Raw genomic sequence first — 22067 nt, 5'->3', positions numbered from 1 at the left:
GATTTCAGATTGATAAAAATATCTTTTTCAAAAACATTTTGTTATACAAATTTAAATTATTTTCAAATAAATTCATGCTTGGTATGGTCATGAATATTGTATTGCTTTTCATAATAACTGTTTCTAAATATCTACTTTAATTTTATATTGTTTGACCTTAAAATGAAATTAAATGCATAAAAAAATATGAATTTGTCTTGTAAAAGAAAAGAAAAAAAGAAATAATGATGAGCCTGAGTATTTATTTATTCTCTCACCAATTTATCCTTACCACAGCAAAGTTGAAAACAAGTGAGATATTGATGAAGGAAGAGAAAGCCATGGCAGTAGTGAATGAAGAAAGTACTGATACCAGAAGAACAATTCCCTCGTTGAAACAACACTTTGTGCTGGTGCATGGCATTGGTGGAGGAGCTTGGTGCTGGTACAAAATCCGCTGTCTTATGGAGAATTCTGGCTACAAGGTCTCATGCATAGACCTCAAGAGTGGAGGAATTGACCAGTCTCATGCTGATTCTCTTCTTTCTTTTGATGATTACAACCAACCCCTCATGGATTTCTTGTCTGCTTTGCCAGAAAATGAACAGGTTTTGATCTTAATCATGATCAACCACTGTTATATGACTTAGTTTATCTTCTTTCCTTCACATGAAAACTGCAGGTGATTTTGGTGGGACACAGTGCAGGAGGGTTGAGTGTTACCAAGGCTTGTCACAAATTTGCCAAGAAGATCCGTTTAGCTGTGTATGTGGCAGCAACTATGCTCAAGTTGGGATTCTCCACAGAAGAAGATCTCAAACATGTGAGTCTTTTTCACCAAATTGAAATTTTCAATATAGGTGATATTATACTATATAGATATATAAGGTTTTAATGTTAAGTGAACAACAAATATGATTATGCAGTGATAGTTACAATCACAGCACTGATTACTAATCTTTGATGCTGTTATGGTTGTGATTCCGACTGTGGTTGTGAACTGTTATATATATATATATATATATATATATATATATGTAAAGGTTGGTTGTGACAGTGATGCTGATAGATTTCCATTGATGTGTAAGTTTTGGAGACTTTAAAGTCTGAGCAATAACGTTGATGTTGGGTTGAAATAATATGGTGGCCAACTGTCTTCATAAATCTGTGGCACACCCACCAACTATCACAGTTTTCAAAAGAGTACTCCCACATACAAAGAAACTAGCCAGTAGCTGTTCAGCTACACTTTCGAGGTCTTAAACAAAAACAACATATAATTATATATAAGAATGAAATTTAATTTTTTCTCTTTCTGTTTTATTTTAATTTTGTTTGTGTTTCTGATTTTCTTTGGAATTTCTTAACTGATATCATTGTTTATTAAACTGGCTAAACTCGGATTTTATTTTAGGATAAATGATTAATTTTTGTTTCTTAAATGACTAACTAAACAGTGAGTTTGTTCTACAAATAATTAATTTGATTCTTAAATGTTTGATTAATTTAGTTTTTAAGAAGACAAAAAATATTAATTAGATTCCTCCATTACATTCTTTTATTAAATTTGTCTATAACATTTACATATTAATTTGTCTATATAATTTTATTCTTTTATTGGAAGAATAAACATTTTTTTAAGAACTAGATTTACAAAACCAAATAATCAATTTTTTTATTTTGCAATGATTTCCATCATATTATCTTTTTTTAATTAGATGAAAGTATTTATTTATAATCTTTTACACCACATGCATTTCTTATTTCTGTCACATACTTTTCTTATTTTTCTCTCTCTTTTTACTTCAATCTTTGTACCCATTTTTTCTATTTTCTATCTTATTTTTTCATTAACAGATTAATTAGTTTATTATTTTTGAAAGAACAAAAAGGAAACACAGACAAGTCCCAAACTAAAAATTCTAAAAAAAAAAATTAGCAGTATGCTAATATGTTTTAACAGTATTTCCATGAAAGACAATGTGTCTTGTTATGGTCAACAATCTTGTGCAATTTAAACCCTCACCAAGATGTTTCTATTATATCTAACATTTATAATCACCTTTCTTAGCCATGTTTTCTTGTTTGGAGACATGAAATTATCTAAGTCTGCTGGAGTTTTCTTTCTTTCTTACTAGAATGGTTGTTATGACTTGTCCGACAGCCTGTTACACGGTTAATGTTTGTGTTCATGAGGATATATGTGTGTGAATGACAGAAAATTTTCATTGTGTTCAAAAGTATCTCTAACTATTTAAAGGAAACAAAACAATCAGTGATCCTAATAACCATTTTTGCATGACAATAGAGTAGCTAATTGCTTCTTGTGCTTCATGTAAATAATAAACACAATGGTGATTTTGATATGTGTGAAACAGGGTGTACCTGACCTATCTGAGTTTGGAGATGTATACCAGCTAGGATATGGATTGGGAGAGGATAACCCTCCAACCAGTGCTCTGGTGAAAAAAGAATTTCAACGCAAAATCATCTATCATTTAAGTCCACATGAGGTATGCATTCAAAAGGGAGAAAAAGGGTCATACATGCTATGCTTTATCTACACAAACTGTTTATTTAACCCATGTTCACTTGGTCAGACATACCCTTTGTCTGTCTCCAGGCTACCCCACATGCCATGTACTTTTTACTATCATCAATTTCATTATCATCTGCTTTTTTCCACTTGTAGGACCTTTTATGGCAACTTCTTGGAAACAGATAAAACCACACAAGATTTATCCAAATTAAAACATTCTAAGAGAACATTGTAACCATAAAGGGGTGGTTTTTACTTATTCTGATCAGTTTTAGCTCTCAGTATTGTTATTTAAGAGAGAGACCAAAGTTATGATTAGAAATGTTTGAATGGTATAATGTGAGTGAACATGATTAATATGTTGTTGATGATAGGATTCAACCTTAGCTTGTATGCTGTTGAGGCCAGGACCTATTAAAGCATTGACAAGTGCTAGGTTTGTGGAGGATGGTGAAGTGGAGAAGGTGCCAAGGATGTACATAAAGACAAGTCAAGACCATGTGATGAAGGCAGAGCAACAAGAAGCCATGATAAAGAGGTGGCCACCATTGAGTGTGTATGAACTAGACAGTGATCATAGTCCTTTCTTCTCTACCCCGTTTCTCCTCTTTGGGTTACTTGTAAAAGCTGCAACTCTTCACTTTGGATGCAGCTTTACTAACCCTCCTTCATAAGTTTTCTCTTCAAACCATGGCTTGTGAAAGATCACAATTTGAGAGTATTTGCTAAATATGGAAAGATGGAAAGATGGACTTTAATAAAACACTGATTAATAATAAGAAAGTAATAACAATATTAATGAAAAGTGTTACAAAACTGTGTTAGACAGCAAATATACTATACTATGTTAGCTTTGTGCATAATAATTAAAGTAAATCAATAAGTTAAAAATATATATTATCTTTAAATAATTATGATAAATTCATTAAATAAAGAGATTAATTTAGAAATGTTTAAAAGATATTAACTTTGACAATGATAATTTTATGTCAAGTATTATTTTTAATATTTTATTATTTTGTTTATTTTTTGCTTATTAATGCTGTGAATATTTAATTATTTTATTGTTTTATATAATATTTTAAATTTTATCACTATTATATTAGTAATATTATGTTATTATATTATTATTAAATATTATTATATATTATATATATTATTATATTGTTAAGAACCCACAATTTTTTAAATGTGAACTCTTTTAAAGTTAGGAATATGTGAAAGCTCTTGAGAGACATTAAAAGGATCTATAAAAAAGGTTTCAATTTTCATTTTTTTTTATTATTTTGAATTTGTCATGTAATTTTTTTTTTATTTTGAATTTGAAATGCCAAATTTTTTATCACATTTTTACAGTATTTAAATCTTAATCTTAATTTTAGGAAAAATTGAAATAGTTAGTAATTTTTTTTCAAAATTTTAAACAATTTATAATTTTCACATTTTAATAATACACTTATGTCTAAGTTATTGAAATTATTTTTAAATTATTATTTAGATTTGACATAATTGCATTGCAATTTTAAATGAGGTATTATTTCTAATGATTTATTATTTAGTTTATTAACAATGTCATTATTCAATTATTTAATAATTGTTTTATATCAATACTTAATTTTTAACTAGTAAAAAAATTTTTTTAACGCACTATATACACCTCGGTTTTACTGAAACCGAAGCGTATAAAAGCGCGGTGGCAATTTCGTAGTTTTAGGAAAGTTATCTGCCTCAGTTCAAAAGGAACTGAAGCACAAGAGGTGTATTGCCTCGGTTAAGTTAGCAACCGAGACATAAGGTACTGTCAACTCACCTTGCTATCTCTTATATATGTTGACAAACTTTTTGAAAATCACATACTGCCTCGGTTACATTCAGAACCGAGGCGTAAACTTTTCCATGTACCCTTTTCTCCTCTACAAATCAGGTGCAATGAGAAACTTCTGTGATTGACAGGGATACTGCCTTGGTTATCTGCAAAACTGAGGCAGAAAGTTCACACTACCGCATCGGTTAGGCACCAACCGAGGCATATAGGTTCAATATAGTTTCAAAATTGTCATTATATTTTAATTTTTAGGGTTAAATATGTTTTTCGTCCCTTAAGTATCACTGATTTTTGGTTTTAGTCCCTACTCAAAACATTGATGGCATTTAGTCCTCGTAGTATTAAAACATGTAAAAATAGTCCTTAAAAGTGGACGGCGTCAACTTTTAGTTGATCTGGCAAACGGCAATGCTACTTCTTTTGCCAGCTTCACTGTTCTCTATCTGCTATATCGTGAAAACCCCTGTGGTCATCTTCCTGCGAGAGAAATGCCTAACCCAATCTTTGCCTCTGTTCACCTCAAGCCACCAACAAAGGGGTTAACCCTCTAAGCAATAGATATAGAACGAAAACCATAAACACACTCCAACGTTTCCAATCCCAGTGAACAATGAGATAAAAGAATTAACCAATAAAGGGCATGATAAAAAAAAAACAAAGAATGTGCTTTCGTCTTCGACACTAGCAGTGAGCGTTGCTGGGGACGTTTGGCGTTTGAGAAAAAAAACCCTCGCATTGAGAGGGAGGAGAGCAACGCTCATGGCGCCGGTGAGGGAGCGATTCCGGCGAGAACAGCGGCAGCCAGCTTTGTCGACGGTGGTTGGTTTCATTCGTGGTGGTGGAGACTCGTCACAGAGAAGCAACGGTTCTCCCCTCTCACGCGCAGGCGGGTCTTGTTGATGATGGGTTTCGTCGGCGACGCCTTGGATCGGGTGGCGACGGCTCCGGCAGCAAGTCGCATCACCGGTGCGACCTTGACTCATGGTCCGAAAGGCGGCGACTGGGTGCGGCGTGAATGGCTTGGATGCGCTGCAGAGGGTGAATGCGTCTTCCTCTCGCACGAAGGAGAAGGGGCAAAGTGGTGGTGGTCCACCGTGAAGGATAGTGGCTTTTTCGGCGCAAGTACCGGCAACACCGTGGATAGCGGCGTGGTGGCTATTCGAGTGGCAACGTCCATGCGATGGCGACCCGTATCTCCGGCAGCACCTCCAATTGGGTTCGAACGACGTCATGTGTTGGTGACTTGATTTGGCAGATAGAGAACAGTAAAGCTGGCAGATGATGTGGCATTCCCGTTTGCCAGATCAACCAAAAGTTGACGTCGTCCATTTTTAAGGACTATTTTTACATGTTTTAATACTAGGAGGACTAAATGCCATCAATGTTTTGAGTAGGGACTAAAACCAAAAATCAGTGATACTTAAGGGACGAAAAACATATTTAACCCTAATTTTTAATTATTTTATGATACCTTAGGCATCGGTTAAGCCTCATAACCGAGGCAGTATATGTTGTTATCAACACTAACCCTTCAGAACTGTTCCATTTCTCTTCTCGCGCAAACTCTCCCATTGTTCTCCAACCCCCTCGAAACAACGCTGTCTCCGTCTCCACCACTCCGTCGTTCAGTCGCCACCACGCCTCCGGTGTTCTCACGCAAGAAGAAGCCTCGTATTGCATCGCACTGCCTTGTCGTCGGTCTTCTCCCGCAACAACGTCGCTGCCTCGCCGCCTGCTTCTCGCACAACCGCTTCGCTGCCTCACTGTCGCGCTCCTTCCCCACCGTCGCCAGCGTGCTGCCTCGACGTCATTCCCATCGCGCTCCCTCGCAACGCCTCCGCCTCTGTCGTCGTGCCTCTTCTCTTCAGGTGGCAGCCACAATTCTCCTCTCTTCACGTGGTAAGTTCTCTTTGCTTGGACATTTTTTTTGTTTTTCATTTTCAGATTGATGGAAATAGCAATGGTAGTGTTCATTGATGATAATCATGCAATGGGAAATAGAGGGTTTAGCCCTATGAATTAAGGATATTAAAATTAGGTGAATAGAATTTTGAAGATAGGGATATATAAATTAGGGATATAGAAATTAGAGAAATAGAAAATAAGGATATTTTTGAGTTAGGGATATAGAATTAGGGAAATATATTTTTGGTTTATATTTTTTAATTAAATATATGCAAATTAGAGAATAAGATTTTGAATTGTTTGTATTACATTGGTTGATATGGTGATAAAATAAAGTTTAAGGAGGTTAGGAATCATGAGACAAATTAATGTGTTGCTTGTTTTTGTCTAGATATTATATTTTTGTGGTGAGGGACATTCTTCATTGTTGACCGGCTTTCACGCTCCCAGGTTCCTATTCTTAATTTTTTCCATTTAATATGTACATGTTATTATTTGTTTGAGTGAATATATTATTTGCTTCAATATATTGTTTGCTTGAAAATATTGTATGTTGCATATGTAATTATTTGTGGTTATATATATTCTTGTCCTGAATTAGCCTTAGTTTCCCGTTTGAGATTCAATACAAAAATTATTTACTATCTCCAGTTTTTTGAACAAATGTACTTTTTAAAAATGAATAGAGAGGAGATGGTAATAATAATTTAGAAGTATTGAATCTTGAATTGTTCGGTTGGACAGTTTAAGAAGAGTAATAACTTTTTCATAGTTTATTAATACATATCAATTTTAGTATACATGTCTTCAATTTCATGAAATTTTGCAGTTGTGTTTTGTATTGATCTTCGAGTGCATATTTTATTGTGATTTATAATCACTTTCATTTCGTGTAACCTGAAGACCAATGTGAAATGCTGGCGAAATTTCATGAAATTTTAGATATGTTGTTTAAAATTTATATGTTTAATAAACTAAAAAAAGTGAATCTTCTTGAATGGGATAGGGTCACACCTTGAATACAAAATGATCAAAGTGATGATTCAAGATTATTGAAATTGTGTAAACAATTTCAGTAAATATACGTACGGATCAAGGGTGGATTAATCTACCACGCATCAGCACTGAGTACGAGAGAGGGGTAGAAGAATTTATAGAATTTGCACAATGTAATGCGAGTACAAGTGATGATGAAGTCAAGTTTAGATGTCCTTGTGTGAACTGTTTGAATGGGAGGAAGTTGAACACAACCGATATTAGGGAACATCTTATCTGTGATGGTTTTATACGAAATTATACAACATGGATATGGCATAGCGAGGCAACAGACTTTCCAACTGTCTCTCCAACTGAAAATGTATATGACTCCACCATGGATATGGAAGATCGATTGGAAGAAGACAACTTAGAGGACATGATCCGCGATGTTGGCGTAGAAGCTTTTGTCCAATCACATGTGTATGAAACGATGTCCACGGATGCGGAGACTCCTTTGTATGTTAGTTCAACTAAGTTCACACGGTTGTCAACGGTGTTAAGGCTAATGAATTTAAAGACGAGCAATGGATGGACTGATAAGAGTTTTTGTCTTTGTTTAAAGAGTATCAAGGTACCACAAGGATACTCTTCAAATATCAAGAACTTAGTGTCAATGCAGGACTTAAAGCTTGTTGGACTCAAGTCTCACAATTTCCACGTCTTAATGCAACAATTGTTATCGGTGGCAATTCGTGGAATTTTTCCTGAAAAAGTTAGGCAGACCATAACTCAATTGTGCTCATTTTTCTCGTCAATTTGTAGTAAAGTCATTGATCCTACAAAGTTAGATGAACTTCAAAGCGACATTATCATCATCTTGTGTCAGCTAGAAATGTTTTTCCCTCCATCCTTTTTTGACATCATGGTGCATTTACTTGTTCATTTGGTCAGAGAAATAAAGTTGTGTGGACTAGTATACTTAAGATGGATGTATCCTATTGAGCGTTATATGAAGATTTTGAAAGGGTACGTCAAAAATCAATATCGTTCAGAAGGTTCAATGATTGAAAGATATATTGCTGAAGAAAGTATTGAGTTTTGCTCTGATTATATTACTAAAGCAAAACCGATAGGTGTCCCTCGGACATCATGGTTGAATAGATGTTCTACAAGTAAAAGCATCCGAGGTTTGAATGTAGTGACGAAAAGTCGTGAAGAATTAATGCAAGCACATATGTACATATTAAACAACACAGATGAAGTGATCCCATTTTTTGAAGCACACAAAGCCGTTGTAAAGGACAAGTATGAAAGACAATCAGAGAAATGGCAGTTGATGGAGCATAACAGAACATTCTTGTCCTGGTTCAAATCTAAAGTTTTGAAAGAATCACGGTCTTCTAAGACTTTGTTGTGGCTAGCAAATGATTTGAAGTTTGATGTTGTATGTTGTACAGGCTATGAAATTAATAATTGCACATTCTATACAAAGACTTTGGATGATAAAAGCACAGTACAAAATAGTGGCGTCAGTCTGGAAGTTGAGTCGCTACAATTTTCCACATCCATAGATAAAAATTCTGTAATTGGATCAATGAGATATTATGGTAGAATAGAAGAGATATGGCAGGTTGATTACACTAAGTTTTTTGTTGCACTCTTCAAATGTAAGTGGGTCGACAATAAGAGTGGTGTCAAAATAGATGAATCTGGTATGACACTAGTTGATTTTCGAAAGGTTGGTTATCGAGATGAACCGTTTGTCATGGCATATCAAGCAAGTCAGTTTTTTATGTCAAAGATTCTGCGTCTGACCATTGGTATGTCGTTCTTCAAGGAAAAAGACAAATTGAAGATAAAGAAGAGAATCTAAGTAATCTTCATATTGCTGACAACCATCCATTTAAAACGACAATAAATTTGGATGACGACCCTCTAATTAATGATATACAAGCAATTCGGAAAGATCACAATGAGGGAATATACATATGACAAATCCATATGATTATGTATGAATTTCATGTTTGTGTAAATATTTATGGCTTTTGTTAAATAATATATGTTATTTTATAAGTGTTTTATTAATCTTTCATCTTATTTATTGTGAAAGATATACGGCTGAGTCACTTCATTCGTCAGGGGATGAAGTCCCCACCACTTCTAGACGGATGAGAGGAGCGACGAGGTTACGATAACTTATACTTAGAAGAAATGTAGGTGAGAGGACACATGTCATTATTGACGTGGTCACTGGAGTTTCATCTGGCCCAAATGCAGATGTATTTAGGTCTTACCTTGGAGTACTAGCACGTGATTGTATCTCTATACTTACTTCATCCTTTGACCATGTATCTGAGGCTGATCGGAATCTTATCTGGCAAGATCTATTGGTAAGTTAAACAATATTGCTCCAAATTCTAGATTCATTATATTGATAAATTTGTATTGATATAAGGTTATTACTTTCTTTGTTGCAGATGACATTTGATATACCAAATGTCGATAGCCTAAGGAGTAGGTGTTTATCTGCAATTGCAGAAAGATTTCGGGGGTTTAAGACAAAATTGACATCCATATATATATTTGGAGCAAAAATAATGAAACTTCATGTTCTAAATATTCTGCAATTGACGAAGAAACATGGCGTCAGTTTGTACAGTTTAGGACATCCGAGACGTGGTAGGTAAGTGTAGGTAAAATCATTCAATTCATCATTCATAATTTTATATCATAACAACTGTTTCATTTTGTCACAGGAAACAAGGTCAAAAGCATAGGGTATAAGTGCTCAGAATAAAAATCCACACCTATTGTCTCGTGGTGGATACAGGAAGCTTGAGGAGAAAATAATGAAGCAGAAGTCAGATAGTAGACTTTCACTTTTTGAGGGTGGTGACCCTCCTCCTCCTTCACCACCATCTCGGCACGAGAAGTGGAAGTTAGCCCGTTTAAGATCATCGAGCTCTTACACTTCCGACACTGGTAGAGAGATATCTGAAAGAATTGTAAGATGTCATTTCTCATATTTAAACAACATTTTTGTTATATATATTACATAGATCTTTCAAATAATTATGAAGTTCTATTATGTTACAGGACTCCTTGGTTGAGTAGAGCTCCCAAGGTCAATTCACACAACAAAGTCGTGAGGATGTTCTTGCCACAACTATTGGACGACCTGAGCACCCAAGACAGGTGCGTGCTATTGGGACTGGCATAGGCATATGACAGTTCTTTAGGTCTTCCTCACGTCCATGTTCATACGAAAAGCTGAAGGAGCACATCAGAAAAGAGATGACATAGGAGATCACAAAGAAGGTTCGGGCAGAGTTGAATGATGAAATTGCTGAAATGGTTGCGCGCCAGTTCCAGCAGCGTTATGAGGATTATGGCAATCGTCCTCCGCCATCTCCTATAGCGGAACATGTTGTTCCCCCTACAGGTAAACTTAATAATCATTTTTGTTTATTAATTTACTTTTTGTATAACCTAACATTTAATTTCACTAGTAGAAGCGGCAAAGGAAGTTGCTCAACTGTCGGTGCCCCAGGGGACGACATGGACGACACTCGTCCAAGTCAGTTATATATTCTCTCTAATACCGGGACCATGCTAGTGGCTCGTGGCACAGTCTATGAGACAGCCACTGTAGTGCATGGTGTATAGCTAGCAGAAGATGAGGTCAAGGTCACAGTGGATGAAGTTGTCGTACTAGATGTCGTTCTTCTTATGCCTACAGATGAGTTTTTCACTGTGCAAGAGGCATTTAAGTCCTTCGTCGCCTGGCGTAGACATTTGGTTGGTGATGTATCTGATCCCCCGGTAAACACTCCTACTATATACTTCTCAATTTTAATATTTACTTCTTATTGACGTCATAACATAACCATTTTTTCATGTAACAGTAGACAGGTCAAGAGGGAAGTCCTACACCGAAGAAGACTCATTTATCTAAGGACGACCCTCTTGGTGCGTTAGACGAGCTTGCTAACATCATTTCAGATGCGCCGATGATTGTACACTGGGATTCTACTACATTTGGAAGAGAAGCTCAGATCCCATTGTACTTGCATCAGCAAGATGTTAGGAAGCTTGCGTCGGGGAGAGAAGAAATTAATATTACACTCATTCGGCTGTGGATGGTGTAAGTTTATGAGAACTTTTTATATAATTTTTTTTATCAAGTTACTTATATCAGATTATTTCTTCATTTTAGGTATATGTTTGATCTCAGTAACAAGAAGGGGTTCAATCATGTATATGGGTTCATTGACCCCTCTATGACTCATGAAAGAAATAAATTTGATGATATCCAAACATACATCACCACCTGCTTTGCCATGGGGAATGAGATATATTTTCTCCCTTATATACTTGGGTAAGTGAAGTTTGTTAACTTTAAAGTTTCATTTATTAATTTTGGTATATGACAATTAAGTTATTACCAATTTCAGGCGTCATTGGCAGCTACTTGTGATCTTCATACCGAAGAACACTACTGTCTGGTTTTGTTCATTGCACAAGTCTCCTCCCAGCCCTCTTAGACATGTAGTAGATTGGTAAGAACCTCAATGTTTCAACTTTCTTTGTTATATAAATGTATGCTAAAGCATTTTTTTTAATAGTTCCCTTGCAACACATGATGTTATCTGGGAGATCTACTGCTACAGCTAAAAAGCTTGCATGGGTTTCCCTTAAGGTTTGGTATTTTAGTGCATACTTTGTTACATTTTGTACCATTCCAATGATGTTACTTAACATTTTTTAATTATGATGATATATTGTAGTGTAATAGACAAACAAGGTCATATGAATGTGGTTACTACGTCATGTTTTGGATGATGACCACTATTCGTGCACATTACACCAACGGATTGCAAATGGTAATATTTAGGTTTGAATTTTATTTTCTCTATAGTTTAGATTTCATATACAGTAATTGAAATCGTTGTTTTTTATGTAGAGATTCAATCTGACTGCTCTAATTCCAGAGAAGTCACTTAAACTCGTGAGGAAAGCACTAGCTAAATATAATATTCACTTATATAATAGTATGTAGTAGATATTAGAATATAGTAAGTTCTAAGTTTATGCTTCTAAGTTATTTTATGCTTTTGTACATTATTATTAGTTTAACTTTGTAAATTGGATGGATTTATGCTTCAAAGTTGATTTATGATTACATTGGATTGATTTATGCTTTAAGAAGTTGATTTATGATTACATTGAATGTATTTATGTTTTAATATAATTTTTATTCAAAATATATGCTTCTATATTGTTCTGGACTGTTCTGGCTGTAAAATTATATGTAGGTCTGTTTCTGCAGTTGGGACTGTTGCAGAAACAGACCTGTTCTTAAAAACAAGCAAGGGAATATGCCTCGGTTGTGACCATAATCGAGGTAGAAAACCCACCTATGGCATTGGTTCAGACCCTAACCGAGGCATAAAGGCTTGCGAAAGAAGAAAAAAATAAAAAAAGACCCTATTGCCTCGGTTCAGGTGCAAACCGAGGCAGTAGAGTTGGACATATTGCCTCGATTCAAAGGGAACCGAGGCATAAAGTCCTGCGAAATTTTTTTTTAAAAAACAAAGCCTACTACTTCGGTTAACTTTGAACTAAGGCAAATTCCTTCACTTTTATGCCTCAGTTCAAAACCAAGGGAAAAAGGCTACCAATTTTTGTCTCGCCTGGATATGCCTCGGTTCGGCAACCGCTGCCTATGGGCGAAAAGAACCGCTGTCATTTCCCTTAACTGCACTAGTGTTATTATTATATTAATATTATTATGTTATTATATTATTATTAAATATTATTAAGTGTTATAATAAATTATTCATTTTTAAGAACTATTAAATTTGTTGAATTCTTCATCTTCAAAATTTCGTTTCTATGTTAAATAAGAACTATTCTTATAGGCTAAAAATAAGTAAAAAAAAATTTAAGGGCATTAAAAGGGTTTCGTTAAAAAGTTGTCATTATTGCAATTTTTTTTGGATTTTGAATTTCAAGTTCAAACTTTATTATTATAGTCATAAATGCCTAATTTCAGTTAAATTTTAGATGAATTTTACACTTACCTTATTTTGTTTGTGATAAATTTCTATTAAATTTACTCCAATTTAGTTTGATTTATAGTTTTTAGCAACAAAAGTGAGTAAAAGTGGAAATAAAAAAAATGGATGGAATGTATACAAATTTTTTTTGTAAAGCATGACTGTCGCGACTGAACCGCAAATGTAAGGTTAAGCCCTAAGAGAAAACCCTTTGAAAGAGAAAACTTCAAACACCAAAACTGGTGTTAAGCCATGAAGACTCCTTTTCAAAGAAGTTATCCAAGGAGCAAAGCACCAAAACGTGAGGCTAAGTCATGAGTGCACTATTGTGTTGGGAATCCAAGTGTGAGTCTAAGTCCCACATTGAATAAAAATGAGAAAATAGAACACTATATAAAGATGAAAGACTCATTTACTCATTGCCTTAAAGTTTTGGGTCAATCCCTTATATGGTTGGACTCATATCTCATTAGTGTTTGTGTCACTCCGTTGAACCTCCTCCTCGATAGACCTAACAGTGGTACAAGTCCCGTTAAGATGAACGATGGTTGGAAAGGACTACTCGTGGTGTTGGTTGGTTGGGAATGCTTTTGCTGAAGGGGGAGTGTACCTATGTGGAAAGGACTCACCTACCTTAAGGTTTTGGATAAAGAGTGGTGTCAATCCCTTATATGGTTGGACTTATATCTCATTGGTGTTTGTGTCTCTCCAATGAACACCCTCCTTGTTAGACCCAACATGTTGAGCACTACTCTGGACAATTTATAAACGTATAGGATAATTTATAAAAATATATTTACACCCTTGTTTTAGATAAATCTTTTGTACTTATCAGGGAAAATAGAAGGATATGGTTACTAACACATTTTAATGTTTGCATCTATTATGATGAGTTAAACCTTCTTGTGTTGAGGTCAATATATATGTAACCCTTTGAAATTCTCTTGTACTGGTATTGTTTTATTGATTAAAGTATGTTTTTGTTTACATGTTTATGAATTAGTTTATGCTTGTTGTTGGATGAATTTATCACTCGTCTTATTTCACTGGCTTGGGATTGAGTGAGAATTGTTTCCAAGGTGTGGTTCAACTGATTTTCCACTTGTTTTAGATGTAATGAATAGACCTAAGGCTCTAGCTGGTTATAAAGTTATGATCTTAATGCAAGTTATTCATTCAAGTTGTTAAAATAGAATGACTTAATTTCTCACATCAAGAGGGGGGGTGAATTGGTGAAATGTAAAAATAAAATCTTTGAAAATCTTTTTCACAAAATTGATGCCTTAATATTTTTCATGAATCGCAAGGTAAAAGATTTTCAATGCAGTGGAAATTTAATCGAATGAATGCAGAACGTAATCGATTAAATAAAGAGAGTACGGATGAGAAAATTCAAACACTGTGTTTTTATACTGGTTCGGCCAAGCCTACATCCAATGTCCTTCCAACCACAGGAAGCCAATGCCCTATAATGATCAAGGTTTTTACAACAAGGCTTTTATAGCAACCTCACGTCAAAAATATAAAACACCTCTCTAGCCCTCTAATCAAAATATAGGCAGTGTACAACAAGACCAACAACAAGAATCCCCTCTTCTACTGTCTAAACCCTTTGAGAAACTCTCAAAGTCAAGAACGTCACACACTCTTCTTCTTGTAATCACAACAGGGAACTTCAATCCAATCTTCAAAAGATCGTAACCTCTGATCTCTCAATGACACCCAAATTTGCAAGTTGGCCAGCCTTTGAAAAACACAACAATCTTGTTCTTCAAGAAATCACAAAAGTTGATCACCACGGTCACTCTTGTTTCTTGGAGCTTTTCTTTAATTCCTGTAAGATCACAACTTTCTCCAAAAGATATGAAAATTTTAGAATCACAAAAGTTCTTACAGAAATCAAATATGCATCAATTTATAGAATAACTCGTCTCAGACGCATTTTAATCAACTTAGCTACTAATGCATTCGAATACAACAATTTTATTAGAACATTTAGCAACAATCACGACAATTAATTGAATGCACAATTAATGCAGTCGACTAACATTTAATGCTTGGTCAACACAATAAAAAATATGATCGTTAGACAGTTATGTCAAGCATTAACAGTATTTCAAAACAATAACTAACTTAATCGAATACAACACGCATGCAATCGATTATGCAACAGTTTTAAGCATAGTTTTGAAAAACTTTCTCTTTGAAAACTGTCACAGCACACTTGAAAATAGTTTGTGTAAAGATACGAGTTTTAATCGATTCACCCCATAATGAAGTCGACTTAAAATTGTTGTTTTGCCACACATTTAAAGTTTAACATAAATGCTTGTGGTTTTCCTTTTCAGCATCATATGTCATGCATTCACATATAAAAAACACAAGTGTAACATAGTGATATGCAATGAACAACACAAACATGCTCTCATATATGCTTGAACATATTTAATAGAGTGATTAAAAGCATATAACATGTAAATATGGAACATGTAACACAGAATATACATGTGTTATTAATTATGTGTTTTCATCATCAAAAACTCATATATTACTGAGATTGTAGGTTAAGCTAAACCTTTTCTCCCCTATCAACAATCTCAACACAAGTAGTCAACATTAAGGAGTCATACTGAAGTTTGATGATCTTAGGCTTTAGGTGTCAGGAATGAACGTAAAGTTACATTTAAGAATACTCATAAGACATGAAAAATTCTCATAAGACATGAAAAATTGCATCTTCATAAATAATAATTGGATTGGTACAAGAGGGGGATAAATTTGTTAAATCTAGCCTCAACATGTTTTTGTTATATTGAAATCAATCTTTCTATTTAATATTGTTTCAACACGTCTTTATTATACTACATCATCACTTTTTCACAATAATTCTATACTCCTCCTTTTTACAATACAAAAATAAAGTTCTATTCAAATCAAACAAATTTAAATATTATGTATTTTACCAAATCGCCATGGATATGACATTTGTTTTATTACAAACTACTCAGTATACTAGTTGGAAAATTTATTACATTAGAGCATCAACACATACTTTTAAAGATTTTTGCGATTTTGAATTTCAAAACCAAACTTTATTATTTTATATTATGAATTTCAAATTTAGCAATATAAATCTTAATTTTAGAAAAAGATTGAAATTGAAATAGTTAGTTATTTTTTTATCTTTGAAAGTTGAAAGAACATATAATTTTCACTACACTTATTTTTATGTTATTAAAATTATTATTTAAATTTAACATTAGTGTATCTTGGTGTAATACTCAATAAAGTCTTGCATCTACAAGAGGATTGCAAAATAGTTGTCTATTATTGAAGAACAAGCGAGAATACTAAATTAATGTTTGGTAGAGCTTCCATGAGGAAAATTAATGTCTTAAGAGTGTTGTGGATCTCTCCAAAACTTTTCAAGAAAGACATCACATGTTCAAAATCTCTATATCTAGCAAAAATTTTCACCAAATTGCAAGTGCATTTAACACAATATATGGTGGTGAAAATTGACCTCAAACATTCAAGCTCTTTATAAAGAATTTTTAAATATGTATATAAAAGAAAAACACTTTTCTACTCTTAGTTAATATATTGTATTTCCTATAACAAATCTGAAATATGAAAATAACCATATTTTTCTAAAATTTGGTTTGCATGCGAGATGTGCCATGCAAGTCAACCCACAAACCCGCAAGAAAAGTGCAAAGTGAGCTGAGTATTTTAGCTTGTTGCCTACTTAAGCATGTCCCACAATACTAGTATCACAAAAGTTCTTTCATTTTGATTGATTGTTTTCATGCATGGACATTATTTAGAGGAGCGGTAAGTTCTCTTTTCTCCCTCACCGCTGGTGACTCTTTTACTCTGGCGTTGACACCACCCTCAAATATATACAATTAGTTTGATTTTTGGTTTTTAATGTACATTGCACTTTGTTTATAAATTCGTTGTTGAATTTCATTTTGGTGTTTTCCTTTTCAAATTTTTTTAGGAATTTAATTCGATTAAATTGTATTTTTAGTTTTCATTGTACTTTGTGTCTTGTTTCTTATATGTGGCATTGGTTATCTTTGTCTTCATCATTATTGATTTTATGTTAGACAATTTTTTAGTGCTTTTTTTGGCATTTTATTTTTGGTTAAAATTTTAAAATATTTGTAGTATGGAATTATAGTTAAACACTGAGTGAAACTTAGTTTCCATTTGAGATTTAGCATAAATGATTAAAATTTTAATCGTTTGTATTAAATCTCGAATTGTCCAATCGGATAGTTTGGAGAAATATTTTTCATAATTTGCTATAACATGTACGTTGAAGTTTATAGATAAATTTGATAAAATTTCGGTTGAGATCATTTTGTATTGTTCTCTGGATGCATACTTGATTGTGGTCATTAATGATCACTCTCATTTCGTGTATTTTGGAGACCGATAAATACTGCCAAAATTTTATCAAATTTTGAGGATGAAGTTGTGTCGACACTCCGCAATAGTGAAGAAGTATACAACCAAGTGAAAAACATTTGCATTGTGTTTGGAAAACATCAAAAGAATACCACTAAGAAACATTTGGAAGAAACGATCAATATGCTATAATCTTCCATATTGGTGTAAACTTGTCGTACAACATTGTATAGACAAGATGCAAGTTGAAAAAAAATGTATGTATGTGATAGTGTCATCGAGACTTTACTAAATGCAAAAGAAAGACAAAAGATGGGGTAAAAACACGAAAAGATTTAGCTGACATGGACATTCGTTCTGAGTTACATCCATAATCAATTGAAAGATGCACATCTGCCCTCAACCTGTCACACTCTCTTTAAAAAAGAAAAGCAATTTTTTTGTAAGTGTTTAAGTAGTGTGAAGGTTCCACAAGGTTAATCTTTAAATATTACTAGCCTTATTTTTATGCAAGATTTAAAGTTAATTGGTTTAAAGTTCCATGATTTGTCCTATGTTGATGCAACAACTTTTACCAATAGCTATTTTAGCCATATTACCTACTTTTGCTAGAGGTATTTTCTAACGTTTGAGTATGTTTTTTAATGTCATTTTTATGACTAATCAAGCAAGACAAATATTCCATGTCATTGATCTAACTAATCAAAAATGGTCAATCGTATTAGAAGGAAGAAGCATGCAAGAAAATTATGATGAAGACCTAGATATACTTGAGACAACATCTTTCTCATCAAGAACCATTCAAGACAAGGATGACAACGTAGCCAATGACATCCATTCAATTCAAAGTAATCACAATGAAGGCATATAGGAGAAAACAATACCCTAATAGGTATCTTTTTATTATTTTTTCCACTTTTACAAAAAAAAAATCTTGTTCTAACTTTATAGAGATAATTTGTTTTATTTTTCACATATGATGTATTAACAATGTGCTTTCAAGTATGACGAACTTTGAATCAGGAAAGAGCGAACATGGTAAATCTATGACTCATTTCCCTAATGTCACATCTCGATGGATTGTTGTGGAGGTTGGTGGTCGAGATTGATCCTCGATCGGGTATACCTAAAGGCCCACATGCAGAAAAGTTTTGAAGCTATTTGAGCATGTTGGCCAAAACACATGTCTCTATTGTCATTGCATCTTGGGATGACATCTCGGAAATGGAGAAGAACCTCCTATGGCAGGATATTCTAGTATGTTTACTTAAAACATATATAGTGTTTAATATGTTTTACTTAATTCATTAACATTTCTTTTTATTTTCAACAACAAAATTTTGATGTTCTTAACACTGAGAAAATTAGGAAGAAAGTCTTATCCCGCACAACCATTAGATGGAGGGACTTTAAGACAAGGCTGACACGTCTCTATGTGTTCGGAGACAAACAACATGGCATTCCTTATGGGAAGTACAAAATAACTAAGGAGGAACGAATGCAATTTCGTGCATCTAGAGAGTCTGGGGACTGACAAATTTGTTTCATAAATTTTTTTTCTAGTCACACAAGATATTCATTTGTAATTTACACTTATAAATTTATATGGTGTGACAAGAAAAAAGGATAACAACCCAACAAAGATAAAGGCTAAATGATGCACCACACACACTCTTTTAAGGTGGTTATGCATCATTGGAGAGACGAATGAAAAAATGTTGTACAGAGGCTTTAGAACTTGAGTCTCCTGATCTAGTACCTGCATCTGCTAGGTACGAGATGTGGAAGGCTACTCGAACTAAGTCTGATAGGCTCATGACATCAAAATCAACTGAATTGATATCAGAAAAAATTGTATGTATAAACTCTAACCCCAAAACCATAGTTCACATGAAGTGTTCTATGTAACAAACTTGATTTTGTAGTGCAAGATGAGTTAGTTGAGCAACAGACTCAAGGTTTCTTTGTTGGCCAAGGTAAGGACAATATACTCACAACGACCATTGGAAAGTCATAGCACCCAAGTGGTGTGCTTGGCGTTAGAGGTGCAATTGGTCTTCAAGACTACCTTGGCCCTTCACAAAGAAGTAGTGAATCCTTGAATCGAGAGCCATTGAGGAAGATGGAGTTCCAAATGAATGAAAGACTAAACCAACGCATGACTGTTATGGAGCAATGCTTTATGGAACGCCTACAATAACAACAAGAAATACTATTACAAATCATATTAAACTTTAAATATTAGTATGCAAACATAATGAAGTTGTGTTATTTTTACAGTACTTCAAGAATCTATTACCTATAACGGATGACACAATGAAGAAGATACGATAAGAGTGAACAATGTATCTTTAAGAACGATGGAGTTAAGACCTAGGACCCATAATAACAACAATTATATTTTTCTTCAAGACATTCATTAGTTTAGTTTTAATACTTTGAGTTTTGATAGCTTTAGGTTTAGTTTTAGTTTTGATTAGTTCATACTTTTAATCTTGAAACTGTGCTGGAAACATTCAATACAAAAAATTGTGTCATGCTTTTTAGATTTGGAAAAATTGTAAAAACAAATAAATTATTTTAAAGAATGCTACAATTGACGTTTGTTAATACTAATAGACGTCCATTGATATTGGTCTATACCATAGCCGATGTCAATTGCTCTCCATTTTCAATGTAAAGATGATACTCAACAATGCTCCACTTCCGCTCAGCGCCAAATCATTCACAAAAATTTTGAATCAAATCCCCTAAACGTCAGTTTCTTTTTTGTCTGTCGTCAATAGACGCCGACTTTACTGAAGGCCGACGTCCTTCGATGTCGGTTTTCTTTTACGATGCCAATTTCACATCTTCAACTATGATATTAGAGTTTGGACCGACGTCAAAAATAAAATATAACGGACGTCAAAACTCATTTTTGTAGTAATGAGTGTTTCTTATAAGCAACTTGCTCATTAGAATTTTTTCTCTAATCCATCCAAAAGCAATTCGCTCATTCACGTTAAGTTTGATTCAAAGTCATTTCTATTTCAATAGACTTATACTTAAAAATTATAAATTATAAATTATAAAATTATAAATATTATTTATTTTAAAAAATAGACTTATAAAATTTATTATTTATACTAATTTAATTAAATAAAAACAAGGTTATTAAAATCTTGCAGAACCAGACAGAGATATTAGCCCACATTTCTTATGGATGGTGAGTCAATCTTTTTTATAGACCAAAAATACGAACTAAAATGAAACAGATTAGCCCGTATTACCACCTCTATTTATGATCAAACGAAAAATAGCGTAAATGGTTTTAGGATTTTCAAAAGAGTTTTGATACGAGGTTCGTCCTTATTAAAAATGATCGATTTGTCTTCTTCAATCCCAGGTTTTAAAGTTTTGAGTTCACAAACTTTTGGAGAACAAAGTTGCTTGCTATCTTGAAAAGCTTATGACTTGAAGAGCTCTATGGAATCATTATTATTAGCAACAGTTTCATTCATGAATGAGTAAATGGGTGGGAAATTAGTATTTGAGAGAGAGAAAATCCAATTTAATCTCTAAATATTGAAAACATACAAATTTATTTTTGAACTTTATAACTCAATGTCAACTGGGTCTATAAAAAAATAAAATTTAGTTTCAAATTGATCATATATTTAATCGTCACACTTTTTAAACATTATTAAAGGACTAAATAAGTTTAAATTGATATCAGATTATATTCTAGGGATCAAAATCACCTTACTGAAAATGATTGTTTGTTTATTAAAGATGTGCGAAATGAGAAATATGCATTTAGAAGCAAATAAGAAAAAATAATGTTTAGCAAAACTTGCGTTTGAAAACTACTAAAAAGAATCAAACAAAAGAAGCAGGACATGTTCATATGCTATAATAGTTTAGATGTCAATTTATTCCATTATTGAACAAGATTAGATCATCACACGCGTCAATGACAAAAAAAGTTTCAACAGTGATTTTTGGATTAAATAATAATGAATTTAGAGATGAAATTTTGAAGAACCAAAACATGGAATTTGATTTGCATACGCAAAGAAAAGACATGACAAAGAATTGCGTACAAGTTCATCCTCGCTGTATGTATTCTGTTGCTTTGCTTGAGGTTCATTTAATCAGATCCCAAACGCAAAGCCATATATAGAAGTTTCAATTTTAATTCCATTTTCAAATTTTATATATATTAATGTTAATATAAAAGTTAGTGGTAGTAGTTGCAATAATTAGAAAATTAATGTAACATGTTTTGTGGAAAATTTTGAATCATAATTTAAATAATCCTTAAAAAAATTGTTATAAAACACTATTTCTATCTTGTTAAAAAAAGTAAAATCTTATTTTAAAC

At 33.4% G+C, this 22067-nt stretch overlaps 1 protein-coding gene across 1 annotated transcript; it reads left to right on the top strand.

Annotated features, from left to right (window-relative positions):
* The first annotated feature begins 238 nt into the window (after nucleotides 1-238).
* Nucleotides 239-3281, top strand: LOC108336830 (methylesterase 17). Its single transcript, XM_017573280.2, has 4 exons — nucleotides 239-587; nucleotides 662-802; nucleotides 2358-2492; nucleotides 2893-3281. Exons 1-4 carry the CDS (start codon nucleotides 303-305, stop codon nucleotides 3190-3192), a joined length of 861 nt encoding a protein of 286 aa, XP_017428769.2. The 5' UTR covers nucleotides 239-302; the 3' UTR covers nucleotides 3193-3281.
* The last annotated feature ends 18786 nt before the right edge of the window (nucleotides 3282-22067 follow it).

Source organism: Vigna angularis, chromosome 7 (genome assembly GCF_016808095.1).
Source record: "Vigna angularis cultivar LongXiaoDou No.4 chromosome 7, ASM1680809v1, whole genome shotgun sequence".
In the NCBI taxonomy this organism is placed as follows: Eukaryota; Viridiplantae; Streptophyta; class Magnoliopsida; order Fabales; family Fabaceae; genus Vigna; species Vigna angularis.
The sequence above is the reverse complement of the archived record's forward strand: the minus strand, read 5'-3'. Positions and strand labels throughout refer to the sequence as shown.

What these genes read in the sequence shown, in the direction of transcription:
- LOC108336830 (XM_017573280.2), top strand. Translation starts at nt 303, where the DNA reads ATGAAGGAAGAGAAAGCCATGGCAGTAGTGAATGAAGAAAGTACTGAT. An exon ending in CTTTGCCAGAAAATGAACAG is followed by an intron (nt 588 to 661) that starts GTTTTGATCTTA and finishes TGAAAACTGCAG; the next exon opens with GTGATTTTGGTGGGACACAG. An exon ending in CAGAAGAAGATCTCAAACAT is followed by an intron (nt 803 to 2,357) that starts GTGAGTCTTTTT and finishes TGTGTGAAACAG; the next exon opens with GGTGTACCTGACCTATCTGA.